We start from the raw sequence: 15,054 nt of genomic DNA on the forward strand, positions 1-15,054 counted from the left end.
AAACAGTTATCTTAATTCATTGTCAGAGAAAAGGTCTTGAGTCAATATTTAGTATCCTGACTGCCTATTTTCTTACAGGGGAGTGGAAGGTACTGATCCAGAAACAACAATTTTTGTGGATAAGCTTAAAACATCAGGTATGTACTATGTGGCTAGCATTTTTCTTTTAATTGAAACTTCATTGGTTGTCTTGCAGTGGGCGGTGTGAAGCTGAGTTACCCTAGTGGATGGACGGACAAAATAATGGATACCAGTAGACTGACTGACTGATACAAGGCTTGAAATAGCCGCCTTCAAATGGCCAAATGACAGGCCAAATTTCAGGTTTGGCAGGCAAAAATAGCAATGTGCTGCCAAATGAATAATAAAATGGCATTCAAAATGTACTGGAATGACCTCCTTTTACACCATGCTCCTTTACTATGGCAGGCTAACAAAAATTCCTATTTCGAGCCCTGTGACAGATTCACATGACTTGTGTGTAAATGTGAGATTCACTGACTGACAGACAGACAGACAGATAGATGGACATTATGAATGATTGATTCATTGATAAACTCACTGATTGAGTGATCCTTGTTTTAGGTGGCAAATCTACTGCAATAGAATTCAATGATAGTGCCAACAATAGAACATTGTTGGACAATATTGATGAATTTGAAGTCATGAAAAACTATATGTTTGCCACACAGACAGTAAGTTATTTCCTTCAAAACCAAAGTCAAACTTATCATGTAACTATGTGATGTTTAGGTTTCTACAGTGTGAGGATGGGGATGCTGGGCCCACTATCCCACCACCCCCTCCCCCCCCCCCCCCCCCCCCCAACCCCACCTGGCTAATCTAACTAAAAGTCAGGTCAAGGCTAAGCGACAGACCTTAACAAGCTCTATTCACATGGTGCTGAGTCCAGGAATCAAAGCTGAGACCCTAGAGGTGACATAACACCACCCTTAAATTTCTTAAAATTGTACCTTCAAATATAGAAGATTTATAGCATGTACTAGGAAAAATTGTACCCTCAAATTAGAAGATTTATAGCAAGTACTAAGAAAATTTGAACCTTCAATTATAGAAGATTCATAGTGTGTACTAACAAAAAATGTGCCTTCAAATAATTATAGAAGAATTGTAGCACGTACCAGGCCACTGACGTGCCAATTATTTTATGTTTTTCTACAGTATGGTGGCAAGATAAAGCTAATGGTTTCATATAACAGGAAAAGTTTTGTAGAAACTAAGTTTCCTGTCACAGAGAGTAATCGGGTATGTAGGGATTAACAGTATTTTATTTTTTTAAATGATTTTTATGTCAATTTCTGCAATAAGCTTTTTTAAAATTTCTTCTGAGTGTTGCATTCCATTTTCCTTCTGTTCCCTGCTATTAACTTTCCCTTCTTCTTGTCTTTCTTTTCTTTCATTTCTTTCTTGTCTTTTTTCTCCTTATTTATTTCTTTTTCCATTTTTCCCTCTTGATCTACTACTTTCATTCCCTAATTATTTGACAAAAGTACAGTTATATAATGATCCTTATGGTTTTGAGTGTAAGTTGGAAATACTAATTTGGCTTTAAAATAGCATGACCCTGAATAGAACCTTTCACGCCCCATCTTCTTAACGTTTATTTCTGTTTCCTCTCTTTTTCCTTCAATTACCATCCCTTATCTTTCTCTGTACATTATTGCCTCCTCTCCTCTCCTCTCCTCTCCACTCCTGAAATTTCTGAAATTTCTGTTGACAATTTTAAAGATCTTAACATAATTCGTAACATAATGATCTCTACCAATGACAAGGTTATTTTTTATTTTTCTAAGTTTATATACAAATGCTTCATTCTTAGGAATGAATCAAAATAATTGATGTAATTTATTAATGATTACTTTTGATAAATTTATCTTTGATTATTATTACCATTCAATTAAGATTTTATAATTTAGTATATTTGTAATACTTATACCTATATTTTTTAATATGTTATTTTACATATAGATATAGATATATAGATATTTTTCTTAGTACAATGTGTTTGTAAAATATAACAAAAAATTCCTGTTAATGTTTAATGCTTTAGCAATACCTGTAAATTGTAGGTCATGCCAATAAAGCTATTTCAAAACCTCTCCTCTCCTCTCCTCTCCTCTCCTCTCCATGACTCTTCATTACACCACTTGTCATAACAATTCTTTGTTCAAACGTTTGTTTATTCATTCCAGGATTACTTCGTGTTCGATATTGTTGATGACCAAGTGTTTGTGATCATAAACCACCAAAAAAACGAATCCAACATGTACATCTCGAACACCGGTGGTACAAAGTACACGCTGTCCATACCCAGGGTGCTATACCATAACCCATACACTGATGTCTCTTCTCCTTGGCTCAGGTATCATCATCATCATCATTATCATCATCATCATCATCAACATCATCATCATCATGATTATTATTATTAGCAATGCTGTTCCCTCCCATGATTCCCAGTCACACACAACCAGCTAGACTTTCATCACAAAAATTGAGAAAAATTATTTTGTTTTGGTGGACTTCAGTCAAAAGGTTTTTTTAATGTCCAAGGACTTAATTCAACTCTGAATTTCAAATGCTTGACTGCAACACACAGTCAACTCATGGTCAATACTAATCATTTGCAGTCAAGCATTTAAAATTCGGAGCCAGAATCATTTGACATTTTTGAGAAAATATATCCTGAGCGAGAAATTCACAGCAACAAGGAGCATGAGATAAGGGCAACAAATTGTTTTTGCACATTTGCACTTGTATGTGTGATTTCAAATGAGTATTTGTGTCGGTCCTGCTGTCAAAATAAAACAATAGAAATCCTATTGATTATTATTGATTATTATTGATCCTATTGAATCGCATACAGTAGCCTTCTTGTTCTTTGCTTTATTTATAAATGTTTACACTTACTTCAAAAAACGCTTAAAAAACGCTGTCAGTCAGAGATCTGAAATCTGAGACTGAGTAACACGCTGAAAATGTAATATATTCACAGCCAAACAACATAGTTTCCTTTTACCTTGAAATATAATGCATGACCATTGAGTCAGAAATGTGTTTTTTTCATATTTTTACCCAGAAAACATAAAAGCACAAAAAATTTCATTTTGTCTCGTAACACCTATTTCAGATCTCGGAACGCACATGCTGTGTGCTCTCATGAAGCACATGCATTAACCAATCAAAAATCACGCTTTACCATAGGTATTTTTTATCATTTTACATATAAAAGAAGATTATAGTTTTTTGATTTGCTTAACTAGTTTTGCAAACTATGCATGCAAGTTTTTTGATGCTCACAAAATGTTTTGTACCCATTTTTTGTACCCATTTTTTGTACCCATATTTTGTACCCATTTTTGTACCCATTTTTATACCCATTTTTTGTGAAATCCTAAACGTAGCCTGTGATTGATGTTTTCTACCAGGACTACGGTCACATACGCATTTGTCGATATCCACAAAGTCAAATCTATGCGAGGAGTATACGTTGCTACCCAACTAACTCCAGGCCCTGTGGGGAGACGTCATCTTCTTTCCTTGATAACATACAACAAAGGAGGATCATGGGGAAGAATTAGATCACCCACAAGAGACGTCAACAACCAGCCAATTTATTGTTATCTGGTAAGTAGTTTGGGATTAACGAGCCTTCAAATTTTATTGTTACCCTGAAACAATTTCCTGGGTGATCAATTTCAGGGTATGTTTTACTCGCATGTTGAATTGAAATTTCATTTGCTAGAACTTTTAATGCCAAGCCCAAGAATCTAACCTAAATCCCCAGCGGTGAAAAGCTCTGGTACTACCCTTATGCCAGCTTGACACCCTTGATTTTGACAGATACCCTGTGATGTAACCTAGTGCTTGATGTTCCCGAGATGTAAACCTTGAAAAAATGTCCTTATGTGTATCTTTTCCTGTTGTCTTTCCAGCCATCATGTTCTCTTCATTTCAATTTGCTTTACGGTAGCGTCTATCGTATTTCGCCATCAGAAGATCTTCTGTCCAGCACTTCTGCGCCAGGACTTGTCATGGCTTTAGGTAAGGTTGCATACAAACTAAATGACAAGTAGCGGCAACATGAGACATGGACATGGTCGTAACACAATTACATATTTTCTAATTCTAGTCAAAAATTAAAAATTCTTGTTGCTTCCAAGAGGATTATTCTTCTTATAAGCTACAAAATTCGGGTTTTGTTTGCTTCATAGAGTACAGGCAAATGACCCAGAGGTCACTGTCAGTTGGGGTAGTGCTTTTACAAACTGTTTTAAATTTTATTAAAATTAAAAAAACACTCCAATAACATCGCATTTATCTCGTTAAGCAGGCACCTTCAACACACTTGACTGGGCCTGGTTGTACGAATGGTGGATAGCGCTATCTGAGGGATAAATCCTTATCCAGTGGATAAGTTGATGCTGTTTTCCAATGAATTTATCCACTAGAAAAAAAAAATCTGTTGGAATGCACTATCAACCCTTTGTGCAACTGGGCCCTGATGGAAAGTAAGGTTTCTGTCAAATGTGTGCATTCACAAAACTAACACTTTTCATTATTTGACTGATAGGTGTTGCAAGTACGAATCTCAAGATTCACCCTGATATGTTCATGTCAACTGATGGAGGACTCAACTGGAAACGTGTATGTAGCAATTGACTGGTCCATCCATCCATCCATTCTTCCATCCATCCATCCATCCAACTCATCCATCTGTCTGAGCGTCCATCCATCATCCATGCATCTACATCCATCTTTCCATCCATCTTTCCATCCATCCATCATCCATCCATCCATCATCCATCCATCTACATCCATCCTTCCGTCCATCTTTCCATCCATCTTTCCATCCATCCATTCATCCCATCCCTTTACTTACTCCATCTATTGATCTCAACAATCTGTTAATCCATGGAATTAACTCTAACTGTAAACTGTTTGTTTTCTGTCATGTGCCATTACACAATGATGTACCTTTACTTACTTAATTGTATCTTGTATCATTGTTCAGGTGCTCCGAGGAAAGCATCAGTACTCGTTCGGTGACCATGGTGGAGTCATAGTCGCTACATACTTTAGGCGCTACACCAAAACCCTGAAGTAAGTAACTATTATAATGATAATGTGATCAATACACTGTAGTTATAATGATATGAATATGGTTAGATTTACGATACTGAACTGCTCTAGATCTTTAAATTAGTTTGATCAATCTCATTATTTCACTCCAATAAGGGGCAAACGCTGTTGCCAATGTTTAAAAAGATGAAAAGGCAAACAAACTCCTTTCCTCCCCTCAATTCCATCCCCTTTAATTCCCTTCCATTCCCTTCCATTCCCTTTCCTCCTTTTTTTCATGCCCGATTTCCCCTTTCCTGTCTTCCATCCCCTTCCTTGTGGCCTCCCTCCCTCTCCCTCCCCTTCTTGCCTGCCTCCCTTGCCTGTCCTACATCCCTTTCCTTGTGGTCTCCCTTCCCTCCCTCCCCTTCTTACCTGCCTCCCTTGCCTGTCCTACATCCCTTTCCTGACTGACTGCCTTCCTCCCCTCTCCCCTTCTTGCCTGCCTCCCTTCCCTGTCCTACATCCCTTTTCTAACTGACTGCCCTCCTCCCCTCTCCCCTTCTTGCCTGCCTCCCTTCCCTGTCCTACATCCCTTTTCTAACTGACTGCCTTCCTCCCCTCTCCCCTTCTTGCCTGCCTCCCCTCCCTGTATTACATCCCTTTCCTGACTGATTGCCTCCCTCCCCCTCCCCTTCTTGCCTGCCTCCCTTCCCTGTCTTACATCCCTTTCCTGACTGACTCCCTCCCTCCCCTTCCTGGTCGCCAGACTCCTTATTCTCTTTCCTTTTTCCTCCCTTTTTCACTATTAACCAGCCAAGTCGTAAGAATGAAATTTTCTCGGCTGAATCAAGTAATCATATTTATTGGGTGTATTATTTACCTACAGATATAGTGTAAATGGTGGCGAGAACTGGCAGGTGACGCAGTTTTCCCCCAGAAACATCCTTGTTCAAGACATCATAACACAAGATGACCAGAAGCTACCAGTATTCCTGGTTTACGGGACACCCAGTGGAAGGAAGAAATCTTGGAAAATCTATCATTTTAACATGACCAGCACTTTAGGTATTCATCTTTATTATATAAGCCCTGTCCACAAAGTCTTTCTCAAAATGCTTCGGTTTCATCTTCTTATAAATCAATGATGAATTTTATTTTCTTCACTTTGGAGTTAAAGCCAGTTGTTATCGTGTCCAGCATATGATGGCCCCCGATAATTGACCACCGATAATTGACCACCTTATTGATCATGTGACTGACCATGTGATCATGCACGTGATTGACTATGTCATACACTTTGTGATGGCCCCAATGATTGTTCACCTTATTGATCATGTGACTAACCATGTGATCATGCACGTGTTTGACTATGTGATACAACACGTGATGGCCCCCGATGATAGACCACCTTATTGATCATGTGACTGACCATGTGATCATGCACGTGATTGACTATGTCATACAACACGTGATGGCCCCCAATGGTAGACCACCTTATTGATCATGTGACTGACCATGTGATCATGCACGTGATTGACCTCATGGTCAACTATGATGATCACATGATTGAACATATAAAATTGATTAACTTTGCTTCTTTCAGGAGCGCCTTGCCAGAGTGAAGATTTTATGGAGTGGATCCCGTCTGATGACAGAGTTGGGTATGAAAGATGCATCCTGGGAAGACAAGAGCATTATATGATCCGCAACTGGACCAGGACTTGTTACCTTGGAAACAACTACATTGGAAATGTAAAGTCCATCAATAAATGTGCCTGCACTCGATCTGATTATGAGTGGTAAGTATAGTAGTGATTATCATCGAATATGCACAAGAAAATCCAACGAAGGAATTGCGCTACCTTGCACTTTCGCTACTGCACATTCGCTACTAATAGAAGTCGATTCGCTACCTCGAGGTAGCACAATCGCTACTTTATCTCAAGATGCCTGTAAACCTCCTCTATAACACCACAAGATAGCGAGTTCTAAGGAGAGGTTGAGTTTTGAAATATTCTGGATCCATGGCAGACATGCATGAATCCTCTATCGTACTGACATTATTCTTCCCTTCACTTTGTCTCTCTCAGTGATTTTGGTTTCGAGCGCAACGCGTCTCATCCCAATTGTGTCCCTGTACCAAGGGAAGACCTGAATAATGATCTCATCCCTAAAGACTGTAAAGAGGGCAGTACGTACAAGAGATCTAGTGGGTAAGACCATCAAATTATATGAACTTGGTTCAACATCATCATCTCCATCATTATCACCATCATCATCCCCATCATCAGATCATCTTCATCATGATCACCATCATGATCACCATCATTATCATCATCACCATCATCATTATTATCATCATCATCATCCTCATCACCATAACCGTCATCACTATCACATCACCATCATCAAGATCATTATCACCATCGTCATGATCATCATCACCACCATCCTAATCATCATCATGATCATCACGATCATCATCATCATCATCACGTTCATCACCATGATCATGATCATCCTCATCACCATAACCGTCATCACTATCACATCATCATCACCATCATCATTATCATGATCTTGATCATCATCACCATCATTCTCATGATCAACATTAACACCAATCATCATAATTATAATATTTACATCTTCATTATTATTATCATCATTGATCATTATTTACAGCTACAGGAAGATTCCCGGTGATACATGTGTCGGCGGTGAAGATTTCAAGTTCTTTCCCGTGGATACTCCTTGCCCAGTCGAAGGTAAAACAGCTCTTCCTCTTGCCTTTTGTAGCTCAAGTAGTAATACTAAATGGGAACTGGGGTGCTTATCATTTAAACCAATCTATCTGGTTGGAAATTCGTTTGAAAATGACAAGAAAAGAGTGGGAAACTTTGACTTACGACAAATGGTACACACGTCTACCGGAAGAACCGAAAAGAGCGGGAAACTTTGACTTACGACAAATGGTACACACGTCTACCGGAAGAACCGAAAAGAGCGGGAAACTTTGACTTACGACAAATGGTACACACGTCTACCGGAAGAACCGAAAAGAGCGGGAAACTTTGACTTACGACAAATGGTACACACGTCTACCGGAAGAACCAAAAAGAGCGGGAAACTTTGACTTACGACAAATGGTACACGCGTCTACCAAAAGAACCGAAAAGAGCGGGAAAAGTGAATGACCTCAATCCGAAGACTGGGTCTTGTGGAAATTTCTGATCGAAATAACACACACCATTTGGTTTTCCAAACAGAATTTTTTTTTTTTGGGTAGATGGAAAGCAACCCAGATGTAAGGGTTATATTGCTTGGAACATTCTTCACTGTGGACTTTTAGCACTACAACTTACCTTGAAGTCGTAGGAAGAATAGCGATCTAGAAGGCTTGTTTTCCTATATGTGGCCCTTCCTTTAATCTGACATTTTTTTGTGCCGTTCTATCCTAGACTTGTCTGGTCTAGTTGTTTCCACCTCACCGTCCAAAAAGCCATTAGGCGTGGCACCAAACACCGCCGTCACCTTTAATGCATCTTTTACCAAGACAGCATATCTACCAAACATCAACTTCAGGTAAACCATGTCCTCAGAACCATTTTTCCTGTAATAAACTACTTAGTGCCTAGTGGCAAATCATTTTTAGGGGGAGGGGGGAGGGGAGGGAATTACATTTTTGTCCTCCATTTAAGATCTGAAGGACCAAATAAATACCTCTGTCATTAGTATTACTCAAATAATTTCTACACGATAACAAATTTCAACTGAGTTTGGGGAGTGGGTAAAATTAACTTTTCATAGGTGTTTTACATTTCCTATTTCCCTTAAAATATATATTATATATATTTCAACATATGAGTAGTTCTACAGATTGCATTAAATACAGAAAGGAGATTGAGAGACTAAATCAAAGTGAATTCAATAATCGTTGGCTTGGCTTCCTGTAGTTTTAGCATCTCTCGTTAACAGTTTTCTTCCTCGCTATTACTGTCGATCATTAGGTGGGACTTTGGAGATGATACAAGCTCTACCGGAATAGGAAAGAATGCTGCTGTTGTTACTCACAAGTTTAAAACGTAAGACAGCATATTGTTTACATAATGCATTAAGATATTTTCGTTATTAATGGTCATAAATTTTATTTTAGTAATCTCTCTCCCTTTTAATCCTCCCCATTCTTCTCCTCTCATCTTCTTTCCACCTCCACCTACTTTCTCTTAGCTCTCTCTAGTTCCTTGGATATCTCTGCACTTTCCCTTCAGAACAGTCCCTTCCAAGAGATTTACCAGCAAGCGCAACATAGCATGTCATTTTAAGAGATCATTTTCTTCTTTTTTTTTCGGTTCTCTTTGTAGGTCTGGACATTATGTTGTAGTTGTGACTGCCACTAACACAAAAAGTATTCTCATAGCAAGAGTTGAAGTCTATGTTGAAGGTATGGATGACGGTTGTTGACTGACTGATTAAACGAATGACCGACCGAGTGACTGCCCTACCGACCAACTGACTTACTAACCAACCGACCTACCAAGTGACTGACTGACTTACCAACTGGCGGAACGACTGAATGATCGACTAAACGACCGACTGACCGACCGATTTACCGACTGATCAATCGACTGACGCGTTGACTGACTGACTGGCTGACTGACGCGCTGACTGACTGACCGACTGACTGGCTGACTGACTGGTTGACTGACTGACTGACTGACGCGCTGACTGACTGACTGACTGACTGCATAAAGGAAAAATCAAAGAATGAACAAAGAAACGGCAAGGAAAGAATAAGAAACGATGACACCATTAAAAGAAACCAAAATCAGCAGTAAGAATATAAGGAAGAAAAGACAGATCACTCTTAATTTCTAACATTTATTTTTCCAGAAACGCTTCAACCATCCAACGTGGTCGTGACCTTCAGCCCAGTAGACCCAACAGTCGTTCAACCCATCACCTTCTTGGCTAATCTTGTTGGTTTAACACGAGTAAGTCTGTTACATCAAGCGCTGTGATTGGTTGAATTGAACAGTCGCCATATCCGTTCTTTCAATATATACCGATCTAGACTCGTACTCAGTCGTCATTTAGATTTACTCTTCCTATTCGCAATGGAATATAGGAAGGCGATTAATGCGCGTAAAGGAACGCGAACTCACTAAATCCTTCCCAGAAAGCATAAATAAGAGAGGGTTACTTCTTAATAACGCGAGCGCCGTGTAAATTCCCGGTTGGGCTATTTTTGGTAACCGGATGCAGTTTAAATTTCGCTTTACTCTTCTCCCGTGCGTCATCAATTTGCGTGCGCGCTCTTTCCGTTTCGTTTTTAACGATCAAAACAATAAAAGAAAAGAGTGCATGCGCGCAAGTTGATAAAGCACGCAAGGTAAGTCGAAATTTAAAGTGCATCCGGTTACTAAAAATAGCCAAACCGGGAATTTACATGGCGCGCGCGTTATTAACAAGTATCCCTATCTTAATTATGCTCTCTTGATCCTTCTCACCAAAAATAGTCTGCTATAGACCCCTTGCAGCTCGTCGGAATGCAGCTCAATCTGGAGGACATAACAATAGATTTCCAATTCTCAGGAGAATGAAATTCTTTTGTTTTGTTCTTCCAAATTTAGCCACATTGACGTCACATGCAAGGGGTCTGTACATCCCGACGCCTAATCCTTACTCTCGATACATATGGAGTTTCTAATTATGCATGATTTTGCAGGAATCCGCCGGCCATCTAACGTATGAATGGTTTGTTAATGGAAAGAGCATGCAGAAAGGATTCCAAGCAATTTTTATCCATAGCTTCAACAAGTCGATATCGTAAGTATAGCAGCTTGATCTAGGGATATAAAGTGGAAAAACTGATCAAAATCAGCTATGTAGTTTTTCTCATTCAATCCTAAAACATACATGACATAGATTTTCATGCAAAATTTGAAAAGGCGCATAACCCCTGGTAAGTTGAAGTAAATATATTAATAAAATTGATTAAAATTGTTTTTGTTAATTGCGTTGTAAATTAAAAAAATTGGCTTAGAAATTCTAAATGATTTAGAGAAATTGGGCTTCATAATTTCAAAGAAAATGGTGTTTAGACCTCAAAATACAAAATACCGTCGGCGCAAAACCGGGAAGCTGGTGGATACACGGTGCAACATTGCACGCAAAATGACTGTTGCCTCGTGTGTCTACCCCTGGAACCTTTTGCACGCAACATTGCATGCAACGAATCTAAAGTTGAATCGCACTATACTCTTGCAACATTGCGTGCAACATTTTGAAATTTCCAGCCAATCACCTTGCACCAAATCCATACCCGCTGACCAAATGTCTTAGCATAGCAGGCTGACACAAGCGATTTTGCGTGATTTTGTTGCAACGTGTGTCACCCCGATTCAAATTTGTTGCGTGCAATGTTGCACCGTGTTTCCGCGCCTTTCAACTCAACCAGGGGGAAGGCCCCTTTTAGACATAATGTGCACACTGATTTGCTCCAAAAAAAAAAAACTGGCGCATTTCCTAATAATGGCTAAAAATATTGTATAAACAGGTACGTCACGTGTCCTTAGCCGGGCTCGCCTTACTCGTCTTCTACGTAATGATTTTTGTATCACTTGTTTATAGGGACACGTGAGTGCGAGATGTTTGTCCTTAAAGCTTTTTTTTCGTCTTTAGATATGACGTTGATGTGAAGGTCTCGAACATGGTTGGCTCTGCTAAGAAGAAACAAATTGTGTCGGTATCTAAAGGTAAGACACCATACACCACAAAATCTTTGAAAACCTCTGGACTGATCTAAGTCAGGGCACGGCTAACTCACAGATCGGGCCCTGAAACAACCTCTGGGCTGATCAAAGGCAGGGCACGGCTAACTCACAGATCGAACCCTGAAACAACCTCAGGGCTGATCAAAGTCAGGGCACGGCTAACTCACAGATCGAACCCTGAAACAACCTTTGGGCTGATCTAAGTCAGGGCAAAGCTAACTGAACTGGAAAATCACTAGCTCTTATAGTCAAGTCAATTTTAACGATATTTTCTCGTACTTTGTTGAAAAAGATATCACACCGCTAGGAGTCAAGGCCGAAGCACAAAGCCCAACATCTGTATTTGTAAGCTGGCAGCCACCGCTGGAGTCTTCGCTGTATATCACTGGCTTTAAAGTGTTTAAAAGGTAAGATTAGGCTTACGCTCAGGCTTGATCCTCACACAACGAGCATTACTTTTAAAAAAGAAGAAAGAAAATGAATTTTAAAAACTTGATTTTCAGAAAGAGTCGTCAAGAGAAAGTTCGTTTACCATTATGGAAAACGTTTGGTGTAATCAGAGTCTGGAAGGGGTATCCGGACCCCGAATCACGCACAATTTTCCCCCAAATACCACTTCCCGCGAAGATCAAAAATCAGGGGGGGAAACACCACATCCCAGACACTGAATTAGTCAATTCCCGATTCACGGCCGATGCCATCCCAAATCACGTAAGATTTTTTCTAGTTTCCTGGATCCCGCGCTATACTTTATTCGTTTCCAACCTCCCTTAAATACCCTTCCAGACCCTATTTAATGTATAATATTATGAGCTTCACTTTTGGCCCAGGAGTACACGTGTTTGTCCAAAGATAGCCAACATGGTCGCAACCCGCGTGAGGTCTATTTCTTTGTTTCTTCTTCTTGCAGTGTCAAAACCAAATCAGGGTTTACAGAGGCTGCTGCTGTTTCCAGCATCCAGTTCAGCAAAGAAATCATTAACCTTCTTCCATCAACTACATATTACTTCAAAGTGATGGCTTTTACTTCTGCTGGAGATGGGCCTTTCTCGGATATCGTCAGTGCTACAACTAATGCCAGTGGTAAGACATAGGTCTATATTTGTATGAAATATAGTGGTTTTTTTTTCCCATTAAGAGCTGGAATCATCCTTCTGTCCATCCAGCCTAACAGCTAGTGGAACCTCTATAATACGGACACCAAATGGCTAGAAAAGAGTGTTCGTAATATAGAGGTTTCCTTAATCATTAGTATGGAGGTCAGGTCTATGAAACAAAGAATGTATGGTAATTTTGCCAGGATCGAAGTATCTGTTCGTAATATAGAGGTGTCCGTAATATAGAGGTGTCCGTAATATAGAGGTGTCCGTAATATAGAGGTGTCCGTAATATAGAGGTGTCCGTAATATAGAGGTGTCCGTAATATAGAGGTGTCCGTAATATAGAGATATCCGTAATATAGAGGTGTCCGTAATATAGAGGTGTCCATAATATAGAGGTGTCCGTAATATAGAGGTGTCCGTAATATAGAGGTGTCCGTAATATAGAGGTGTCCTTAATGTAGAGGTGTCCGTAATAGAGAGGTGTTCGTAATATAGAGGTGTCCGTAATATAGAGGTGTCCTTAATATAGAGGTGTCCTTAATATAGAGGTGTCCGTAAAAACTACAGCAATCATTAGAGTAGATTTCGTAGACTGTTAAAAGATACAGCACGGTCATGGTCCGAATTGACAACCGTTAAACCAGTCACAACCTGCAACCCTACTGCTCAGCCAATCAGATTGCTCGGACATGATACGGTCGCATGGTACTCACTTTTCCTTACGTTTTCCAGACATGAAATCTGTTAAAGTTTTCAAACCGAACTGACAAAATTTTGCATGGATATTTCAGTGTTGTTGTGATGTTAACATACGGAATGAATTGTAATACATCGATTTTATGATTGTCATTTTAGCACCAGCCAAACCCAAAAACGTTCGAGGCTATGCTATGAGCAGTACATCGATAGGATTAGAGTGGAGCCCGCCAGATAACGATTATGGGAGAGTCACAAGTTATAAGGTTTGTATAAGTTGGTCCTCGGGATACCTGTGGATCGATGTTTTTAGGTCGGCTCAGTTAGTTGAGCATCGGACTTTGTTGCTGGAGGTCGTGGTTTGAGTCCCGGACGGACCAACACTCATGGTCTTAAAATAACTGAGGAGGAAGTGCTGCCTTTGTATTTACATTTGCAAATGGTCAAACTTTCAAGTGGCTCGGATGACCACTTTAAATGTCGATCCCGTCTCTCCACGCTTCATCATTACTTAATAACCAATATCGGGGTGACGTAAAAGAACCACCGAGGGTGTAAAGAAACCCTGGTAGTGACCATCCTGTCCATCATCATCATCATTGGAAAAGGAATACCCTTCCTTCACAAAATCCCTGTGTTAAAATGTAGATGAGGAAGATTGGTGACTTATCGCCAATCTCTTTCAGACCACCAAGTCACCAATCTCTCTCGGGTATTTCATCCTCGCACTCAGTCCACTCAGACCCTACTATTCTTAGATTATAAGACTAGGAACTGGGTACGAGAATGCTGTGTCTTTTTAATCGACCTACCACAGGCATCCCGCCAAAGGAATAATCCAGTACATCCCTCTCTCTCTCTCTCTCTCTCTCTCTCTCTCTCTCTCTCTCTCTCTCTTTTTTTTTTTTTTTTCTTTTTCAACAAAAAAAGCTTGGTAGAAGAACAGAAATTTTATTATTATTATTTTTCCTCCCAGATTCGCTGGTGGCCAGAGCCTGATTTACAGAACCGAATGACCAAAGTCGTAGATCGTTCGACACGAAAAGTTGTATTTGACAAACTAAAACAAGACACTGTGTACTATTTCGAGGTAAATATCAGTTCATCGCTTAAGCAGCGACTTTAGCCTTAAGTACAGCTACGTATAGCAATAAAAAACAAAATTGGTGAAGGTTTACAGTGCACTGTAGTTGCATTTTGCATAGCAAGCCTGATATTTCATATGTAAATAATGGCAGCACAGAAGACAATATGCCAGAAAAAGGTGCAGACAAAGTTTGGTAAAATTCCATATCGTTGTGACCTTTCGCTGATTGGATTCACATCCCCCCATGGTGCATTTCGTGCTTAGTATGCAACATGTGACAAAATCGAAACTGGTTATTATGATCGTC

At 39.7% G+C, this 15,054-nt stretch overlaps 1 protein-coding gene across 1 annotated transcript in view; it reads left to right on the top strand.

Moving 5' to 3' along the window:
* LOC116293578 (uncharacterized) overlaps positions 1-15,054 on the top strand; it is a 32,663-nt gene that overhangs the window by 5,422 nt on the left and 12,187 nt on the right. Inside the window, exons 5-26 of the mRNA XM_089032529.1 lie at positions 79-137; positions 586-695; positions 1,183-1,266; positions 2,214-2,383; positions 3,450-3,648; positions 3,957-4,065; positions 4,595-4,668; positions 5,036-5,124; positions 5,972-6,150; positions 6,689-6,884; positions 7,176-7,298; positions 7,771-7,853; positions 8,547-8,670; positions 9,096-9,170; positions 9,450-9,529; positions 9,979-10,079; positions 10,814-10,914; positions 11,770-11,843; positions 12,154-12,268; positions 12,772-12,944; positions 13,820-13,926; positions 14,637-14,750. Of these exons, the coding sequence (XP_088888655.1) occupies positions 79-137; positions 586-695; positions 1,183-1,266; positions 2,214-2,383; positions 3,450-3,648; positions 3,957-4,065; positions 4,595-4,668; positions 5,036-5,124; positions 5,972-6,150; positions 6,689-6,884; positions 7,176-7,298; positions 7,771-7,853; positions 8,547-8,670; positions 9,096-9,170; positions 9,450-9,529; positions 9,979-10,079; positions 10,814-10,914; positions 11,770-11,843; positions 12,154-12,268; positions 12,772-12,944; positions 13,820-13,926; positions 14,637-14,750 (2,539 nt within the window). The remainder of the gene's footprint in view (positions 1-78; positions 138-585; positions 696-1,182; positions 1,267-2,213; positions 2,384-3,449; positions 3,649-3,956; positions 4,066-4,594; positions 4,669-5,035; positions 5,125-5,971; positions 6,151-6,688; positions 6,885-7,175; positions 7,299-7,770; positions 7,854-8,546; positions 8,671-9,095; positions 9,171-9,449; positions 9,530-9,978; positions 10,080-10,813; positions 10,915-11,769; positions 11,844-12,153; positions 12,269-12,771; positions 12,945-13,819; positions 13,927-14,636; positions 14,751-15,054) is intronic.

Source organism: Actinia tenebrosa, unplaced genomic scaffold, assembly GCF_029948245.1.
Source record: "Actinia tenebrosa isolate PJP-AT-01 unplaced genomic scaffold, QUT_ActTen_1.0 PGA_scaffold1__47_contigs__length_23844297, whole genome shotgun sequence".
Taxonomy (NCBI): domain Eukaryota; kingdom Metazoa; phylum Cnidaria; class Anthozoa; order Actiniaria; family Actiniidae; genus Actinia; species Actinia tenebrosa.